Source organism: Myotis nattereri (assembly GCF_964212035.1).
Source record: "Myotis nattereri genome assembly, chromosome: 15".
Taxonomy (NCBI): Eukaryota; Metazoa; Chordata; class Mammalia; order Chiroptera; family Vespertilionidae; genus Myotis; species Myotis nattereri.
In genome coordinates, this window is record NC_138090.1 from 38,189,865 (window position 1) to 38,206,866 (window position 17,002).

Consider the following 17,002-nt stretch of genomic DNA (forward strand, 5'->3'; position numbering starts at 1 on the left):
CAAACTGTGTATAAGCTGCTCTGGGAACATATACACAGCTACCTACTCCTGGATTGGGAATGGGGGATGGGTAGCTGCTACTGTGCTAAGAGCTGAAATTGATCAAAATTAACTACAGTTTACCATCCAAGTCTTCCTCTGGAGGTTGCGAGCTTTCTATAGACTCCAGAGTTCCAACATAGTTACATCAGACAATTGTCGAGGTAGGGAAACAGATTCCTGGTGCTTCTGCTCTGCTATCTTTCTAGAATCCTCCCCTAATATGCTTTCTTTTCCTGATATAGAAAGTAACAGGAAAAACAAACCAGAAAACATTGAAGCTGACTATCTATAAGAGTATGTTGAGCAAAATGGGATAGATGGAATATGGGAGGGAATGATATTTCTTTGAGTATACTTTTTGTGTGCTGTTGACTTTTGAAAGCATGATTACATTATACATATTTGAGTAAAAATAAATTAAGAATTGGAAGCAGGGAATTTTATAACTGAAAGTGACAGAAATGAAACTAATTGTATTTCAAATGAATAACATAACCCTAAAGAATGGAAGGATGAACTAATCCAAGTACCTTATGTACACAGTATTTGACAAATATGCTCAATCTTGGGCAGGGTTGGAGGTGTATATGCGGGGGGGGGGGGGTTGCAAACAAATCCTGAGCTCTTTTTAATAAATTTGTATGTTATAGTAGTATGGGCAAAGTGATTCTGAAACTATTTTAAATGTATCATAGACTTGAGTAAAGAAGAAAATGTGTTTATGGTATTGGGAGACAGGGTACTCACTATGGAAGAAAGGACATACAAATATGAAATCGGGGCAGGCAACAATGACCCCTATGGGGATAGATTGAAATTAGAGATTCTGGTATGAACACATGATCTCTAAAATATGTATATGTATGCATATAAGTGTGTTCATGTGTATACACATATGTATGTGTGTGAATATATTTTTCCTAGCTGTGACTGCGGAAAGGGCCACAGAGCAAAGTCAGTCCAGTAGCAATGAGCACACTTAGTGCCTTCTGGAGCTATCATAACAAATTATCAAAAACTGGGGGGCTTAAAACAACAGAAATTTATTCGTTCACAGTTCAAGATGCCAAAAGTCCAAAATCATGGTGTTATCATGGGTTGGTTCTTTTGGAGGCTCTGAGAGAGAATCTTTCCCATGCTTCTCCACTAGCTTCTAGTGGTTTCTGGCAATCTTTAGTGTTCCTTGGCTTGTAGCTGCATCATTACAATCTCCTTTATGTCTCCCTGTTCTAAACATTTGAGTTCTCAGGCTCAGTTCTCAGATCCAAACCATCTAGGAGTTTCTGTGTGCTGTCAGAGTCATTTCCCAATCTCAATCTAGTGTCTTTATTCACTCACCTTAGTTGGTGCATGTGATAGTCTCCTAGGAACTGTAAGATCCTTCTCCCTTGAGGTCTTACTCAAAGTCAGCTCCCTATTACCTATTTCCTGATTCAAAGCAGTTGGTACAGTAGGGAAAGTCTCATATATTACTCAGAGCTCACATTCTGGAAGAAGGTAAGGGGCTGGAAACGATTTCTCACATCCTGGAGAGGTCTGAAGTATAACCATCCTTTCAAAATTTAGAAATCTAGAGCCCAGTTTGGAGAAGGTACTGGTTGAAGGTCATTCATCTACTGGCAATGTCTGAGCTAAAGCCCAGGTAGATGTCTTTGTGCTCTCCTTAAGTGGTGATTTAACATATTTGTGTCAAGGACTTCCTCAAGAACCTCATGAAAGCTGCAGACTTTTTCCCAGAGGGGGTTAAGGGTACTTATCATAATTCTTTTTCATCTAACTTCAGAAGCTACATGATCCCTTGAAGCACATCCATACCTCAGATTGCAAAATTCTATCAGAAAAACCCAAAATATGGAGAATCAGTCTTCAACAAATTAATGGTGGGGAAAAACGGGGGAGAGGGGAATATAAATGTTTAATATGTCTTAGGAAGTATAACAATCAAGATGTAGACCTTGTTTGAATTCTGATTCAAACTAAGTGTAAAAGGACATATGGGGTGAAAACCAGGAAAATGTGCATAGAGTATTGGATGATATTAAGGAATTATTTTGTTAGATGTAAAAGTCATCATGTAAGAAAATTTTATTTTTTTAGAGTATCAGAATATTTAGGGTTGAAAGATGATGTCTGTGATCTTTAAAAATATTTCAACAAAGGAAAATATGAAGCAATTTTTGTACAATGTTTATAATTAAGTCTAGGTGATGTGATCTGGGAGTTCATTATAATACTCTTGAATTTCTGTGATTGACATTTTTCATAATAAAAAGAAAATACAAACAAGTCCTGCTCACTGCCATTCTGACAAAGATGAGGATTTCTAGGCTGTCACAGCCAGTACTCAGGTTTTGAGGTACTCTAAAGAGCCTTTCATAGACTTCCTCACTCTAGAACCACAACAGACTGTTTCGTCACTGTGGGGTTTTTGTTTTTTTATAATCCTCATCCAAGCATATATTTTCCATTGATTTTTAGAGAGAGTGGGAGGAAGGAGAGAGAGAGTGAGAGAGAGACATCGATGTGAGAGGCACACATCAATTGATTGCTTCCCACATGTGCCCTGACCTGGACTGGGGATCAAATGTGCAACCCAGGTGCATGCCCTTGGTGGGAATTGAATCCATAACCCTTTGGTGAGCGGATTGGCACTCTAACTACTTAGCCATACCAGTCAGGGTTCACTAATTTAATTTAATTTTTTACAAAGGACCCACTGCAAAATGAAGTAGATAGGTATTGCTATTCCCTTTCCTGGTCTTTCAGTGAATTTGTCCATCTGATCTATGTTGTCAAATTTGTGGACATAGAGTTGTTCCTCATAGTCCCACGTTTGTAAGTTGTGCACTATTCTCTTTTTGACATAGACAAATAAACAGAGGCCAAAAAGGAGAAGTAATTCAGGTTGAGAATACAAAGCCAGCTGGATCATGCTTACTTTTGCTGCCTTGTCCAGCTGTTAGGTCACTCATTCCTTTTAAGGCTCCCTGCCCCATGCCCATAGCTCTCATATACTCCATGTGGCCTAACATGTAGTCTGGCATGGAAGAGCCCAACAATATACCTAGGGCTGTCATAACCCTTGGCCTCCAAGGTGAACCCAACTTCTCAGAATGTTCTCTTTCACCACAAAATCAAACTCAGGTGGAAGAAGTAAAGTAACAAGAGAGGTGAAATGGAGGTAGCAAATGGTACAGGTGGGCTACTTGTTAGAAGCTGGAAGACTCAGCTTAACTGGAAAGAGGCAGTTCTAAAATCTCCATGGTGGAGAGAGATGATTAGGAAAGGAACATGATTACTGGCAGTGACAACTTCCTCACTTTACTATACCTTTCCCCTAACTCTTGTCTCCTTAATTGCTAGAAGAATCATAAGTCCCTAGGCAATAGGGCAAGGAGAAGGAGCTATTTGAACTTTCACTTAATCTTCCAAATTCTAACATCTTCCCCAAATCCTATGTCCAGGTATTGAAAAAAGAAATGAAAGACATAGGCTTCCCTCCTTTTCTTTCTGCTTTAACCTCAAATGGCCTTTTCCTTTGTACCATCCAGTAATGAAGTACTAGCTAGAACTTGTTGAAGCTCTTTCCTTTACTCTGAGGGTCTCCTCAACATCCACACTCCTGCTGTTTTGGTCTCAAGTCATCAGCATGCTATGATCAGGGAAATAGAACCTGCCTCCACCGTATAACCCCCAAAACTAAGGGGGAAAATGCTGGGTTTTCTGACTCAAAAATCCATTTTTTTCTATTATATCAATGCCTCGTATTAATGTGAAATATACATTCATTTTTGTGTCAAGGTGCTTTCCTTCCTATATAGGCTTTAGGAGAGGATGATGGGATACAAGAAGGAAGAGGACAAGAACAGGTTTCTGTCTGAAGGCCTCCAGAGGGTGAGCACCACTTGATTCTGGTTTTTCAATATATTTATTTATATATATATTAATTATTATTGATTTGAGAGAGAGATGGAGAGGGAAAGATAAAACATTGATCAGCTTCCTCCTGCATGCCCCCTACTGGGGATAGAGCTTGAAATCTGGGCATGTGCCCTGACTAAAAATCAAACTGTTGACCTTTCAGTGCATGAGACAATGCCCAACTAACTGACCCACTGTCCAGGGCTTCTGGTAAGTTTTCTCAACTCTGGAGTATGTATGTATCTGGTGTCCATGGCTACATTTCTGGAGAATCAACATTTGAAGAAAAGGGACATATCACAGAGCTTGTTGGATATGGGAACTTCATCTTTATTCCACATATAGAAGTTGGCTTCTGGAGCTGGGTAGGGAAAGGGCTTTGGCCTGGCCCTACCTCTGTATGGGCCCTAGGAATAAAGGTCTAGATCTGGTGGCAAGACCTTTCTCCAGGTGGGAATGAAAAGTCCTGATGTCCAGTCAGTCCCAAATTATGGGGTAGGAGCCACAGTGTGGGGCAATTCCTTGGTGAGGTGAATATCAGCTTGGGGCAGGCTCTTCCAGGCAAGTTCTAAGATGCCATAATGGGCAATGCCCATTGGAAGCATAGTATGCACATTGTTCTGCCCTGAGAGAGACACCACCTCCTGGAACTCTAGAGGACCTCTAGGGATATGAGAATGACCACAAAATAGGTGGTAGAACAATCGCTCCCCAGGAACCAGCTCTATGGCCTTTAGGGCCTCTTTGTAGATGATCTTATGGGATTGGGGTTCTTCTCTCAGTAGCAGCTCCTGTAGCAATCTCTGGATTCCAGGGGACTTAAATTGGTACAGGTCCATGAGGTGGTAGAATTTTTCTGTCCAAGCAGCACTGTCTCCTGCGTATTGCTCCTGCAACATCCGTAAAACATGGTAGAGTGCCACAAATGTCTCCCATAGAGGCACTTCTTCCTGTTTTTTAGAGCTGGGCTGTGTCATCTTCTCCATCTTGGGCAATCTGGGAAACCTGCTTTTATCCTTAAAAGCCCAGAAGTCCTTTTGAAACATCAGTGCTAGCATTTGTTTTTCTACAGAGGCATGGGCACCTGTGACAATGTCTCTTGTAGCAGGATAAACATGTTGCTTCTCCATATCCTTAAGGGCACTGAATATCTGCTCTGCCCGTGCACTCCTGTAAGGTTCTCCTAGAAGTTGCCAATTTATAGCCTTTGGGTCTGGAATCCTTTTGTTAGCTAATGAGGAAAAAGCCAAAGGTTTTAGATGGCTTTCCTTTTCCTTTCTTTTTATAGGAGGGATCACTTTCAAGTACTTAGGACCCATGAGCTTCGTACTGGGTTTTGAGATACATGTGCTTTGTGATTCCAGAACCTGCCTGTGACGGTAAATGATAGCTTCAAGTTTGGCTAGATGCATCCACTCTAAGGTTCCCTTTGAGATAAGATCTTTGACAAGCTGACACAATCTGTGGAAACTATCTCTGGAAAGCTGTTTTCCTGACTCTGTCTGTTCTAGGACATGGTGGATCCATTCTATATCTGAGAGGCTTACATCTGCAAATACTTCCTCAGCTGGGATTTGGGGCACAGGTAATTGTATCTTAGTTTGTCCCATCAGTGTTGGATGATGCTTCGAAAGCCACTGCCACCTATCCCCTAGTGATTTGCCTTGGAGTCTCTGTTCTTTTTTGCTCTTCCTCAATATGTGGGATAAATATGGGGTCTTGAAATATGGCTCTTGGGACTCCAAAACTGTATCCAAAACTTGTGGAGGAATGGGCTGATATTTCTTCAATAGCTCACGTTGCTTTTCCATAAACTTTGTCTCTGGGAATATCCTGGATGTCTCAAGTACTGTGGCCTTATCTTTCCAGGGTATTTGTTTCTTAGACTCTGGCACTGGTATAGTCTTTTCCCTCCCCAGAGCTATTGAAATCAGTTTCTTGGAAGGGATCTTTGGAATTTCCAAGTTTATATCCCTGTCTTTGACCTCAGGAGTTCTTTTTCTAACAGAAGGGACTGTTTCTTTTCTTTCTAGATCCTTTCCTCTTTTTTCTTGTAACTTAAATAATATTTCTTTTTTAAAGATTTCTTTTTCCTTGTCTACTTCTTCCATTGAACTTTGCGCCGCTCTCTGCTCTTCCTCACTCAAACTTTCTAGCTCTTCCTTAATCATGCTTTTATCCTTCTCCAACACTTCCTTCTCCTCCTCTGCTGCCACTGCTGCCGTCTTCTTCTTTTTCTTTGTCTTTTTCTCCTTTTCCTCCTCCTCTTCCTCCACCTCTTTTTTGTCCTTCATCTTCTTCTTTTCCTCTACCACCTCCTCTTCTTCTTCCTCCTCCTCTTCTTCCTCCTCCTCTTCTTCCTCCTCCTCCTCTTCGTCTTCCTCCTCTTCTTCTTCCTCCTCCTCTTCCACTTCTTCTTCCCCCATCCTTTCATTATCCTCTTCCTCCTCCTCCTCCTCCTCTTCCTCCTCTTCCTCCTCCTCCTCCTCCTCCTCCTCCTCCTCCTCCTCCTCTTCCTCCTCCTCCTCCTCCTCCTCCTCTTCTTCCTCCTCCTCCTCCACTTCAGACAAACTCTCTCGCTCCACTTGATCTAACAGGCTTTCCATTTTTCCAGAAAAGCTCTCTTCACTTTCTACTTCATCCCCCTGACTGGGAAATTCTTCTTGTGGCATTTTAACTCTCTTTAGTGGTTTTTTTTTACTTCGCTTTTGTTTAAGAAATGACATTTCTTCTTCTTCCTCTGTTATTCCTGCCTCCTCTTCTCCCTTCATGATTTGTCTCCGTTGCCTGGATAGTCTGTTTTCCTCCTCAGTTATTTTTTTCTCTTTCTTTATCATTCTTCTTATTTCTTTGGCCAGTTTTCTCTGTTTCCTAGCCAGTTTCTCCTCATCTTGGGTCATTTCTGATTGTTTCTCAGAAATATCCAACTTCCTGGCATCAAGTTCTTTTTGTTCTTTGTTCAATATTCTTTCCTGATCCAAGAATGACCTTGCTATCTGTGTCATCTGTGTTTCTTCCTGGGTTACTATCCTTTCTTTTTTGATAAGGTTTTGAAGTACCTTTATGATTGTTTTGCTCATTTTTGATAGTTTCTTGAAAATGTTCCCTTTAGTCAACTTTGTTATTTCTTTGGTTAGCTTCCTTTCTTCCTGGGCATAAACTCTCTCTCCTCTGGCAAGTTCTAATTTTTCTTTGGCAATGTTACTTTGTTTTGTGGCCAATATCCTATCTTCATATGCCAGTATCTTCTCCACTAGTGACAATTTCCTTTTAAGTAGTTCTAGTTCATTCTTATTCAGTTTCCTCTGTGTTGAGGTTTCTTGAATCTCTCCCTTTGAGAGAGTTTCCTTTTCTTCAACCAGTCTCACCTTCTCCTGGGCCAGTTTCTTCATTGTCATGCCAAATTTCTTTTCTTTCTTAGTAATATCAGCTTCTCTATTGAGCAGGTTCAGTTTTTGAAGTACTTCCTTCTTCTCAATAGTGAATTTCATTTTGTCCTGGGCTAGCTTCTGCTGTTTCTCAGCCAGGTTTTCCTCTACTTGGGCCAGTTTTTTCTCTACATTGGCCAGTTTCTCCTTCTTCTGGAGAATTTCCTCCTTTTCCTTCACCAGCGTCTCCTCTACCTGAAACAATTTTTTTTTGTACGTGTCCAGTTTCTCCTTTACTTGCGCTAATTCATTTTTGTTCTGGGAAAGGTTTTCTTTAAGCTGGTGCCAGTTCTCTTTCCTATGAATCAATTTTACCTTCTCCTGACCCAGCTTCTTCTTCTCCTGATCCAGAGTCATCGTCTTCTTGGCTAGTATTTTCTTCTTGTTTGCAAGTTCCACTTTGTTCTGGATCAAAATTTTCCTTTCCTGGGCCATTTTTTCCTTTTTCTCCATCAATTGCTCCCTTTTCCGGGCAAGCCTTTCTTCTTCCTCAGGCATAAATTCTTTGTCCTCAGCCAGTTTATTCTCTTCCTGGATCACCAGCTCTTCTTCCTGGATCAGTTTTTCATCGTCCATAGCCAGTTGATCCTCTTTCCAGGCCAGTGTCTTCTCCTTCTGAGCCAGTCTCTCCTCTTCGTTAACTAATTCCTCCTCTTCCTGATTTAGTTGCTCTTCTTTCCAAGCCATTTCCTCCTCTTCCCATGTCATCTCCTCCAATTCCTGGGTTAGCTCCTTTTCCTGCCATGCCAGATCTTGCTCCTTTTGGATCACTTCCTCCATTTTCGGGACTAATATAGTTTTAACCTCAGCTAGCTTCCCTCCTTTCTTTGCTATTTTCTCTTCTTTGCCAGCCAGTTTCTCCAATTTTCTGGCCAGTTTCGTCCTATTCTGGGCCAATTTCTCTGCTCCCTGGCTTAGCCACACTGCTCTTTGGGCCAATTTTTCCTCTTTCTTGACTAGCTTCCTCTCTGCCTGGGCCATTTTCCTATCTCTCTGAATCAGTTTCCCATGATCTCTGGCAAGTTTCCTCTCTTCCTGAGCTAGCTTTCCCTCTTGTTGTGCCAGCCTCTCTTCTTCTTGTGCCAGCTTCCTCTTTTCTTGGGCTCGTTTTCTTTCAGCTTGGGTTCGTTTCTTCTCAACCTGGGCCTGTTTATATTCTTTATGGATCTGTCTCTGCTCTTCTGTCAACAGCTCTTCTTCTCCTTCTCCTCCTCCTCCTCCTTCTTCTTCTTCTTCTTCTTCTTCTTCTTCTTCTTCTTCTTCTTCTTCTTCTCCTTCTCCTTCTCCTTTTCCTTCTCCTCCTTCTCCTCCTTCTCCTCCTTCTTCTCCTTCTCCTTCTCCTTCTCCTTTTAATGCTTCTTTTTCCTGAGACAATTCTTCTATCTCCAGGCTCAATTCCTCTTCATCCTTGAACTTTTGCTCCCTGGACATGTCTGTCATAGTTTCCCAGACATGTGCCCCCTCATCCCATCCCAGCTTCCTCTTTTCCCCAGCCAGCTTTTCCTCATCTAGAGGTAGCTTCTCTTTGTCCTCTTGTAGTTTCTCCTCTTCCTCAAGAGTCTCCCTTTCCCAAGTTTTCTTCCATTCATTCCAGGATATCTTTGTCTCACCATGAGCCTGTTTCCACTGATCCCAGGATTCTTTCCATTCCTGCAAAGACAGCTGCTTCTTATCCATAACTGGTCTTACTTCTTGCTCAACCACTTTCTCCTCTAGTTTGGCCATTTCTCCCACTTCCAGACTCACATCCCACTCTCTTGTGGTCATTTTCTTCTCTTTTTTATCCACTTTTATTTCCTTCTGGACTACTTTCCTCTTTTGCACAGAGGGCTTCTTAGATGGTTTCTTATCTTCTTGCTTCAGCATTAGTTTCCCCTTGATTAGGTCACCTGGTTCTAAAAAAATAACTTTCTTTTTCTTCCCCTTTTTGGAAATCACCTGGATTTCCTGTAATTCCTGTATATCCCCTGCTTCCTTTTGTACTTGACCCTGCCCCTCTGGTATTTCTTTACTGTCCCTGCTCACCATGTCCTCTCTAATTGCTGCTTCATGAATAAAAACTGGTTTCTCCTCTGGCCAAGCTACATCCCAGTCAAGGTTCTCAAGCAGAACTTCACTTTCTGTCTTCACCAGGGGGCAGATCTTCTGAAAGAGCTCCCAGCTGGGGCGCTTATCTGCCAGCACCTTCTGAGCCATGGTTACTAACTCAGTGTTTAGAGATTCCAACATTGTTGTTTGGGAACCAGATATCCTCAGGGTCATAAGACGACAGAGATCATCTCGCCAGGATGAGCCATCTCCAGGGGTAGCCCTGCGGCCAGGAGTTCCAAAGGCACCCCGACCTATGTCTTGCACCTTCTTCACAACTGGTTCTTCCTTTACATCAGGCAGAGGTTCCTCAATTATAACTTCAGCTTGCTTTGTCTTTTTTTTATGCCTCTTTATGTGTTTCTGAGCTGTTTTCTTTTCTATTTTGTCTTGTATTTTCCTTAGCATTTTCAGGGTCATTGCAACATCCTTTGAGATTTCTTTCTCTGAAGGCTGTTGTTCAGCATCTTTAGAAATTGGAGAACTCAAATAGATGGCTGTATCCTCCATCTCAATTGGTGCAACTTTACTCTGATCAATTTCACCTTCTAAGGGACTTGGCTCTGTGCCAGTCTCTTTCAACTTCTTCTGGGCTGCAGAGAAAATCAGGAGATATAGATAAGAATGCATGGGAGGCTTAAGTAAGATATTTTTCCAATATCTAGTATGAGCTAGGAGGACTGCTATAAAAGAAAGAGCAATAGAGGGGCCTGAGGCCAGTGTTCCCACCCAAGCCTTGGAGTCTTCCTGAGTTTGGGTAGATTCTTTCTAGGAAGGTTCTCTGTGAAAAGATCTTTCCACTTATTTCAACTCCTATCTGATATCTCTTGACCCACTTTAGCCCTAAACTACCTTGCTCTTGGGACTCTGAGGCATGAAGTGGATCACCCCATACATACCATGCTTTCTTCCCCCTGCCCGGCCCCGTCTGTGGCCTTTGCTGGGCTTGATGACAACTTCAGGTTCGTCTGGAATTATATCAGATTCATCAAGAACGGCTATTGTTTTAGGAATCTTTGAGACATCTAAAGAAAAAAAAGGCTTTTCATCTCCATGTGACAAGGTCAGGTTTTCATTTAATCGCTGCTCCACTTGAGTATGAAGAATTTGGAGATCTGTGACACGCATCCCCAGCAGACTGTCCAGGCTTTCTTCACCAATCATTTCCTGCCTATGAAAGTTAAAAGAGAAGGAGCATGCTGAATTAGGGGCAAGAGAAAATGAAAAAGAACTAAAGTGCAACAAGCAGGGGAGCTGGCAAAGTGGACAACAGAGATGGTGTATGTAAAGGTAAAGGATGGTCAAGAAGAAAGGAAATGTCTAGGAAGATAAATGGCAATTAATGGAGTGATCTGTATGGAGGCTGCAGGAATAAAAGAAGAAATGGAAAAATGACTGAGGAGTCAGGGGGTTGTCAAAATAGTCTAGGAATGAGAAAAGATTGTGAACAAGGAAAAAGAACAGGAAAAGCCAAGAAACAGGGATGAAGAGATAGTGAGAGAATGAAAGGGGAAAACTGGGAAGGGAGAGAAGAAAATTAGAAGCTAGTAAAGAATTAAGGAAGGCACAAAGAACTTACTGCATCCCCTGGAAAGTATCTCGATTCTGGATCAAGTTTAAGAGTGAAGTCTTAGAGTGGATTCCAGTGTCAGCCATGAGGTTCAGTGCCTTATTCCTCACTCTTTGGTCCTTGTCCATTAACCCTTGGGCCAGAGCCATGGCAAAGAGATGAGTGATAATTCCTAGACGATTCAGCCCTTCCCAGGCTAGCTCTCGGATCAGTGGATTAGAATTGGTTGTATCATCCAGCAGACGATGGGCTGTTTCAGAGCGCAGGGGTGCAGACACTTGGTAAGAAGCAAAGATTTGCCCTAGTGCACTAACACAGTGTTGGTACTTCAATGGAGGAGGAGCATAAATCATAATGTTGAGGATTGTCTCAATCAAGCTATTAATAGCTACTTCATTCATCTTTTTTCCCAGCCAACTACGGTTTGTTGTGTCTGTAAGGACACTATAAGTTATGTCCTTGGACATTCTCCTTTTTATGAAGTCTTCATCTTCCTTTTCCTGTGGTTCTTTTACATCATGTATAGGTTTTACTTTACCGTGCCAGAAGAATTGTTGAGACTTGTCCCATTCCAACTTCCGTATGGGTGAATGCAGGTTGCACTGTAGGTATATTGGGCTGCCCTCTGGCCAAAGACGGGCACGAATCACTGAGTTAGGGATATAGCAATCAGGAGCAAAGGGCCATTTCCGCCCATGACCAAAGTAGCATTTCAGTATCTGATAAGGGTTGAGTCCATCCCAGGCAGTCAACTGTAGTTGGGGAGGAACCACATAATGGGGATAAGATTTGCTCAAGCGTATAACAGTGTCTTCCCTTTTCAAGGAACCAGGTCTTGAGGTAAACAGTAATACGGAGCTTCCTTGCTCATCGTCTTCTATGACATGTGGCACAGTATGGTCAAAGGCAATGGCCCGCTTATTGACAAGTTTCTCCAAACCCACTAATACTTGTTGCCCTTGTCCAAGGTAGATATACTTGGGCACAAATATGGTCTCAAAGGAGAAGAAGAAGCTTGGTGTGAAAGGCTTAGGGATTTCTAGCACGTCATCTGTGATGCTCATAAAGGAAAGGCGAACCAACAGGGTTGGAGGAAGTAGTTTTAAACAGGATACCAGATAAAGACTCTGGTTGAAAGTCACAAGCAGGTCACCCCGATCATTTGCAAAGCAGAGTGGACCAAAATGCAATGTTGAGTCCAGCATGGCTACAAGTCCACCGTGAAAGTTCCATATTCGAACAGAGCCATCAATACTACCTGTGACAAAAAGACTCAAGGTCAGGCATACATCAAAGGAAGTAATTGCATACTGATGCAGAGGCAACGTCTCTATAAACTTTGCATGTGTCTCAGAGGGCAGAAAATCATGGAATTTCCAGAGACGCAGACAGTTAGTTTCTGTGATGGCACCCACAGACTTTGGCAAGAGTATCAGGTGTTTTAGGTGACAGCTGCTGAGAATGCTAGCTAGAGGACGCAGATGTACTCTAGTCCCATTAAGCACAGCTTCTGATAGGCGTATGTAGTCATCCATTCCATAAGAACAAAGCAAAGAGTTTTCTCGGCCACCTAAAAGCCCTCCAGGCAGTGTAGAGAGGGCCAATACAGCCCCAAAGTGCATGAATTTCTCTATTCGGGCACAGTTGTGCTGGGAAAGGACTCTTATCATACCACTCTGGTATCCAGAAAACATTAGTCCTTCTAGGCCCCGACCCAGGTGGAAATGCCCATAAGCCATGCATTGTACTGAGTCCTGAGAATTTGGTGAGGTGCATAAAAGATACTTGGCTGGGCAAGGGCAGCGGGTTGTGTCAAAGACCAGCACCTCTGAGCCCCCTGTTGCTACAAAGAGTTCCTCTTTATCTGAGTCATAGGCCCAATCCACAGCCTGGTCCAGGATTGAGAAGGGCCAGGTGAGAACCAGAAGCTCCCCTGTTACTGGGGACACAAAGCGTAACAAGCCATCCTCCGTAGTACATAGGATCCGGAACCAGTTATTACCACAGCAGACCCGACGAACCTGCTCTGGAGCAGAGCCACAAACATTGAAGAGGCTATAGAAACAGGGCAGACGGCGCAAGGAGAAAGTATGGGCAGTTTGGCAGAAGAAAGTAATGTTATCAATAAATTGGAGTCGATACAATTCCTCTCCAAGTTCTAGTTGCCGCAGCAGGTTCCCAGAAGTAAGGCTCCACTCCTTAATGAAACCCTCCTTACCAGCTGTTAACAGGGTGTGGGCTTCTGGCCGGCTGCAGATACATATTACTGATGAAGAATGGGCCTTGAAACTGTGGAAAGAGTAGCTCTGACTGAGGCTCCATACCTGGATGTACCCAGTCCTATTTCCAGCATAGAGAAAGCCCAGATCAAAACAGGTGAAGCAGCAGGTGATAGATGAGCCACTAGTGGTAGAAGTGAACCTCTTCACTTCTCCTAGCTGGCTCAGGCCCTGGCGCTCAAGGACCCTCACCACAGTCTCACACAGGGCTAGGAGGTTGCCACTGGGGCCATTCAATATGATGTCCTGGACAAGTTCATCACCAGGCATGGAAACCATGTGGGCGACTTGGAGGCCCCTGCCACTTTGCTCAATGGTCCAGGTGACCACTGCCCCCAGGATACCTGACAGAAGCATCTTCATTTCTGGGTCATAGCAGAGGCAGTTGATGTTAAAGCGGCAAGGCACTATACCCAGGGGTTTGAATGACCGAAAGTGGTCCCCAAAGAGCCGCAGAAGCAAGTCACCACAGTAGGCCACAAGGATATGAAAGGAACCTGTGTGTACCATACACTGGATGGGCGGCAATCGTTCAGTCATGGAGAATGTTCTCTTCTCGACCATGTCCTCAGTTTTGCTCTTCATCCATACTACAGCCTAGAATAGAATAGATGGAAACTGCCTAGAAATGATAGTAGAAGAGGAAAGGGGAAAATATTCAGCTGTTTTCCCCTATTCTCATACCAAGGAGGAATTAGAAGATTCTAAAATAATTTTTTTTAAATATATTTTATTGATTTTTTACAGAGAGGAAGGGAGAGAGATAGAGAGTTAGAAACATCGATGAGAGAGAAACATCGATCAGCTGCCTCCTGCACATCTCCTACCGGGGATGTGCCCGCAACCCAGGTACATGCCCTTGACCGGAATCGAACCTGGGACCTTTCAGTCCGCAAGCCGACGCTCTATCCACTGAGCCAAACCGGTTTTGGCAATTCTAAAATAATTTTACCCCTTGATTATGGTGATTGTAGAAGCAGGAAGCATAAGATTCTTTCCTTAACCTTGGCCTACTTTAGGGAAACCATAAACTCTATTTAATGTGAAGACTGTAATTTGAGAAAGTATGAGGGAGAATTCCTGGTGCCAGGTCACTTTTTTAAAAAAAATAAGAGTTTGTTTAAGCCATAATGAGGACATATGTCTGGGAGCAAAATCTCACATGCTCTCTATGTCACTGGGTGAGGGCTTATATGGGCAAGGCCCCTGTAGAATGGGCTAAAAAGAAGAAAGAGGAGGCAGTTTTACCTGTATTTCTTTTGTGCTTGTCACCCATGAGAGGGAGGCAAAGAAGTCGGCATCACTGAAGTAGTAGCATATAAATGGCATATTCTGAGGATGACGAGACTCTTTGAATAGTATCTCAGACCGGTCACTCAGCACAACTACATCATTCTTTGAATCATCTAAATTTTCCTGGGGAGAGTCATGGCATAAAGTAAGAGAACAGGACACAAATGTACTAAATATATTCTCACTTAAGCTACAATTGAAGTAGTTCCAAAAGTCATGCTGCACCCTCAAGGACCACTCATGTTAAGCCCACACATGCACAACATATCACTTATGGACACCTACTCTTAGCAAGCACGTAACAAAACCCCCAACATGAGAGAACCAAACCTCTTTAGGGCCTCTGTGGGCAAATTTTATAGTGTGAGCATAGGGGAAACTGATGTTCTTCTCAATATGAAATTAACTATACCTCTACTCTGACATTCTCCCTTCTGTCTAAAACAGTGGTTCTCAACCTTCCTGATGCCGCGACCCTTTAATACAGTTCCTCATGTTGTGGTGACCCCCAATGTCATTGTTACAAATTGAACATAATTAAAGCATAGTGATTAATCACAAAAACAATATGTAATTATATATGTGTTTTCTGATGGTCTTAGGTGACCCACAGGTTGAGAACCACTGGTCTAAAAGGCACATATGCCATAAAAGACACATTTAACAGTTTAATTAGGAAAGAGCACTGCCATATACCCACATACAATGCAACAGTGTCCCAAAAGTCAGTGCAGCTTTAAGTTATTAAGGCTTAGAAGTACACTAAGTAAGATTTCTAGGACACCCTACCTGACCTTTAAATTTGACAGGATGATATATATAAAAAATATATTATCCCATAGTGATAGAATATGTGCTATTCAACATGAAATTGGGATCCTTATACACAGAGTTAACTTTAGCAAAACTGAGGTTGGCAAATGTTTTCTCTAGTGCCTTCTCCTTTCTCTTTTATTTATTATTTTGTTGTTGTTAATCCTCACCTGAGGCAGTGAGGGAGGGGGAGAGACAGAAAGAAACATTGATGTGAGAGAGACACATCGATTGGTTATCTCCCACACATGTCCTGAACTGAATTGAACTGCAAGGTATGTGCCCTTTACCAGAATCGAACCTGAGACCCTTCAGTTCGTGGGTAGGTACCCCAACCACTGAGCCAAAACAGCTAGGCCTCCTTTCTTTTTTGGAAAAATCTCTTTTCTCAGAGGGCTGGTTCCTCTGACAAATCTCCAAAGTGTTCACCTTCCACTATCAAAATGTCCTTGCAAGACCTGGCTGGTGTGTCTCAGTTGTTAGAGTGTCATCCCATGCACTGAGGGGTTAGATTCTGGGCCCTGTTCTGTATATGTGCAGGAGGCAACCAATCCATGTCTCTCTCTCACATCAAGGTTTCTCTTTCTTTCTCTCTCTCTTCCTCCCTCCCTTGCTGCCTCCCTTCCACTCTTTCTAAAGAGTCAATGGAAAATGGGTGAGGATTAACAGCAACAACAACAAAAAATGTCTTGCAAACCCTGGCCAGGTGGCTCAATGTTGGTTGGAGCATTGTCCTATACAACAAAAGGTTACAGGCCGAATTCTGGTCAGAGCACATACTAGGTTGCAGGTTTGAGCCCCAGCTGGGGTGCATACACAAGGCAACCAATTGATACTCCTCTCTCACATCGCTTCTCTCTCTCTCTCTCTCTCTCTCTCTCTCTCTCTCTCTCTCTCTCTCCCTCCCTCCCTCCCTCCCTCCCTTCCTCCCTCCCTCCCTCCCTCTCAGATGAGGAATTAAAAAAGGGTCTTTCCAACAGGTTCCTAGACTCATTTAGAAATTGATGGTCCACTTCTTCCTAAGGTGACAATTGCCTTTATGGTCTCCTCTGCCTGCTTCCATGTATCTATGCTCCTCAGAGGTGCTCATAACTATTAAGATAGACAGAGGCAAATAACGTTTATGTCCTACATATACATTACCTTGCTTTTAGGTATGTCACTTATGAGGTATTTAAAATCCTTCCACAGGGGAATGAGTCTGGGGGAAGACATCACCTTGATTATCCCTGGTCCTGCTCAAGACCATTCCTTAAAAACCTGTGGAAATCCAAAACATGACAGCTTAGCCACTATACTTTTTGAGGAGCTAGGAATCAGAAGGCAAGACCCATGAACTCATGTTTATTACACACTTTTTACAGGAACTATATATAGGACATACTTTCTCATTTAATCCTCACTCAAGCCCAGTAAGGTAGGCATTATTTCATTTTATAGACAAGAAAACTGAGGTTTGGAGAGAGTATATCAAAGAGTTGAGGATTGAATCTTAACGATCATAACCCAGCGGGAAGCAGAGAGGGGCTAGAAAGGAATACTGTCCTAGGCAAATAATAATTCTTTGC

General features: G+C 42.8%; 1 protein-coding gene across 1 annotated transcript; it reads right to left on the bottom strand.

Moving 5' to 3' along the window:
* Positions 1 to 4,451: 4,451 nt before the first annotated feature.
* WDR87 (WD repeat domain 87) lies at positions 4,452 to 16,649 on the bottom strand (the record flags this gene model as incomplete). The annotated part of the gene is made up of 6 exons (XM_081108037.1): positions 4,452 to 6,101; positions 6,375 to 10,072; positions 10,379 to 10,650; positions 11,059 to 13,925; positions 14,577 to 14,744; positions 16,578 to 16,649. 6 exons carry the CDS (start codon positions 16,647 to 16,649, stop codon positions 4,452 to 4,454), a joined length of 8,727 nt encoding a protein of 2,908 aa, XP_080964163.1.
* Between the last annotated feature and the right edge of the window lie 353 nt (positions 16,650 to 17,002).